The 3,438-nt window shown below is 33.9% G+C and overlaps 1 protein-coding gene across 3 annotated transcripts in view; it reads right to left on the reverse strand.

Annotated features, from left to right (window-relative positions):
* Positions 1 to 3,438, reverse strand: part of pld1a (phospholipase D1a) — a 51,332-nt gene that overhangs the window by 4,783 nt on the left and 43,111 nt on the right. For all 3 annotated transcript variants that reach the window (XM_024272779.2, XM_024272771.2, XM_024272787.2), the window contains 4 exons: positions 1,331 to 1,419; positions 1,048 to 1,161; positions 911 to 960; positions 688 to 822 (listed from right to left, as the gene is read on the reverse strand). In XM_024272779.2, the coding sequence (XP_024128547.1) occupies positions 688 to 822; positions 911 to 960; positions 1,048 to 1,161; positions 1,331 to 1,419 (388 nt within the window). The remainder of the gene's footprint in view (positions 1 to 687; positions 823 to 910; positions 961 to 1,047; positions 1,162 to 1,330; positions 1,420 to 3,438) is intronic.

The following is a 3,438-nucleotide window of genomic DNA, read 5'->3' on the forward strand; positions in this document are numbered from 1 at the left end:
AACTAATATAATCCCTCCCTGGCTCAACCTATCAAATTTCCTTTACATGAATGATTGATTGTCTTGATTGTTTTTTTAAGACAGGGACATCATATATTGATAAAACATTTAAAAATGTAAATATATAAGATTATAGCATTTCAAGCTAAATTCCATCTTTGGTTCCGTAGCAAAGAGCATTTTCCGGTTTATAACTTCTGATCAGAGATTTTTACATTACTAATAAAGCTATAGATCATTAAGATCATTAAGTAACAATAGAGAACATGACTATGGAATTAGACATAACACTATTTCTGAATTGATTATAGCGTATGCGGATTTATAATCAGAATTAAAAAAGATCAAAGATTAAAAAAGAAAAAAAAGCATCAAGAAAATATGCGTATATATTTAATATGTATGTATATATATATATATATATATATATATACATACACACATATACATAATATATATATATATATATATATATATATATATATATATATATATATATAAAATCACCAGCAGGTGGCACTGTAGAGCCGTATCCCATAATTCCAAGAGCAATAATGTAGAACTGTTCACTTTATACCAAAAACAACAGTAGTTCCAGAAGCTTTTTTCCCATTTTGACAGCATCAAACCCCGTTAGACCTGAACAGCTTTAGTAGGGGGAATGATGGAAGCGAAAATCTCGCTCACCAATGATGACGGTGTTGTCGTCAGCGATGAGCATCTTGCTGTGGACGTAGATGAGCTCTGTGACCAGGCGTCCTTCCAGCTCAGCGTGAGTCCGCAGTCCAGCGAAGGAGATGTAGTTCATCCACTGATCTTCCACTACAAGAACATGAGATTTAAAATAAATAAAGAAATGAAATCCTTCTGCCTCTTTGGGTTTCAGTGCATGCTTCCTTCTTGAACTTACTCTCTTTTTTTAGCTGGGAGATGATGGAATGTTCTCCTCTGATCATGGTTCTGAGGAAACGCCAAACTCATCAATGTTCACACTCTGCACATTTACAACATGGCGAGCTCAGTTTGACACTTCCGCCTTCCTTCTACCTGTAGTTGAAGTGCATGACAGCCTGGATGGCGTTCCCTCCTCCCGTGGTGATGTCTCCTTCAAAGCCGGGGAGGAGCGGCGTCACCACGTACACTCGGTACTTCTTACCCTCCCTAAAAGCAAATCATTTACGAAAAAGAGTTTAGTGATTCATTGTAGGGAGCAGAAGATGACATTAGAAATGCATAAATATAAATAGATAATCGCAGCTTGAAGGGCATCAACATTTTAAGTCATTAGTGCCATTTCTGCAGAAAAAATAATAGTTTTCAAGGAAAGTACTTGTGCGCTCTGATGATCCTCTCAATGATGGCGTCTCCAATCTTGTTATAAACCGTTTTGTTGTCGGCACAGCTGATGAAAAATTGATTCTGAGGAAGAAAATAAGGCGCAGAAATAGAAAAACATAATTAATTTTCTGTGAAATATCTACAACAGATTATTATTGGGGAAAAAAAAGTCACACAACTATCATTTTCCATTGATGTTATCAACTATTCAACCATACTAAAGGAAGACAAAGAGATTTTTTTCCCCATTCAATCTTGACGGGTATTGAGTGACATGTAACACAGTCGAAAACTATTTTTCTAGAATGGACATTTATCAGGGGAGCCGTCATTTCAAAGGTAACTCAAAACGGCAACAGGAACTGAATATTTCTTTTAAACTTTTGAAAGAAAGACTAAACCAGCAATATTTTACAGGTTTACATCTAAAATTTGTGTGATTTTGAATTCATTCCATTAGAAAAACAGAATAGAACTCACAACAATGAAACCCTGTGCAGTCTGACATCAGCAGTTAAAGTGCAATAACTTAAATATAAATGTCAGGAGTTAAATACAGCAATAAATGGGTGATGTATTGAACGTACTACTAACTAAAAGCAGGATAACAAAGGCAGGCAATGTGGATGTATTTATTATAATTGATGCCCTGTCCTACAGTAGCTGGGATAGGCTCCAGCAAAATTGATTCAGATAATGGATGGATATGCAGCATCAGAGATAAAGCAATTTAACTTCCCTTCAGGAAGAGGAAGTGGTTCTACATATTTAACATTATGGTTCTGGATTTAATCACTTTTTTCCAAGCATGAAGTAAAACAGTTTGAGTGAATGTGGATTTCAGACCCGTATTTGACTTTTCTATATTTATATATTCATATTATTATGTTAGATTATCATTTAAACTTATATTATTACTATTTATGTTATTATATTTTATATATATAATTCTATATTTTCTCCTCTAAGGCGGGAATGTGATGCATCAATGATTGACTCTGCAGAGCGCCATGTCAAAGGCTCATGTGTGCTTTGAAAAAGGCTAAGTCTGAAAAGGTCAAATTTCGGATGCCAAATGCCATCCTCATGACACTTCTGGGTACAGCTCCTGGTTAATGAGAAACAGACATTTATATGGAAGCCTGAAGCTGTCAAAAAAATAAAAACTCACAATGTTTAGTTAGCCACAAGTTTAAAAATATTGAGGAAATTTGGATTTTTAATGCTGTTCACATAAATAGAAGTACGGTTTGTACCCTCTTAACTATATATTTTAATGTATTCTAAAGCTTATTATCCAAAAAGATTTACTTAAAAGAAAGTTTTTAAGCATTTTTTTCTTTTATGGTATTTTTTATGCTTTCTTTTTTATTAAATTCTTTTTAAAACTACTAAAACCTTAATTTGTCCTTTTGATCATAAATACACAGATGTGTGAAATATAAATAAATATGTAAACATTGACCTAAATGTAAAAGATAAACTTCCTAATACATGATCCAAATAATTGAATCCTGTAAAAATACATGACAGATCAACAGTAATCCCCCTTTATATGCGGGGGTTAGGGACCAGAGGCATCCGCGAATATACAGAATCCGCGAATACGAAGAACCTCCCCACCCCCGCAGCTGAAGAATGTCTCCACTATGCGGAGATACACCTCAGCAACGTAACCCCTCCTTCAGATGCAAGAATTTTATTCAAGTGTCTTGAGTTGTTGGCGTTTTTTGTGGCGAACCGGAAGAATCGCGTGGCTGAAAAAAATCCGCGAATAGGCGAAACCGCGAATAAAGAAATGCGAATATGCGGAGGAAAACTGTATTGAAGGGAAAAATATTCCAAGAATAACAGGTTTCAATTCTTGAAAAAAATATATATATATGAAATTTAAGTAACAAAATGATGGGCCAAAAGTTAGTTCAGAAAATCCTAAAGATAAAACCCTATAGGGATAAACCAGACATAAAATGTGCAGATGGATATATAGTGTATAAAATGAGCAATATAGACATATATATATATATGTGTGTGTGTGTATATATATATATATATATATATATATATATATATATATATATATATATACACACACATATA

The sequence above is a fragment of the Oryzias melastigma genome, linkage group LG22 (assembly GCF_002922805.2).
Source record: "Oryzias melastigma strain HK-1 linkage group LG22, ASM292280v2, whole genome shotgun sequence".
Classification (NCBI taxonomy): domain Eukaryota; kingdom Metazoa; phylum Chordata; class Actinopteri; order Beloniformes; family Adrianichthyidae; genus Oryzias; species Oryzias melastigma.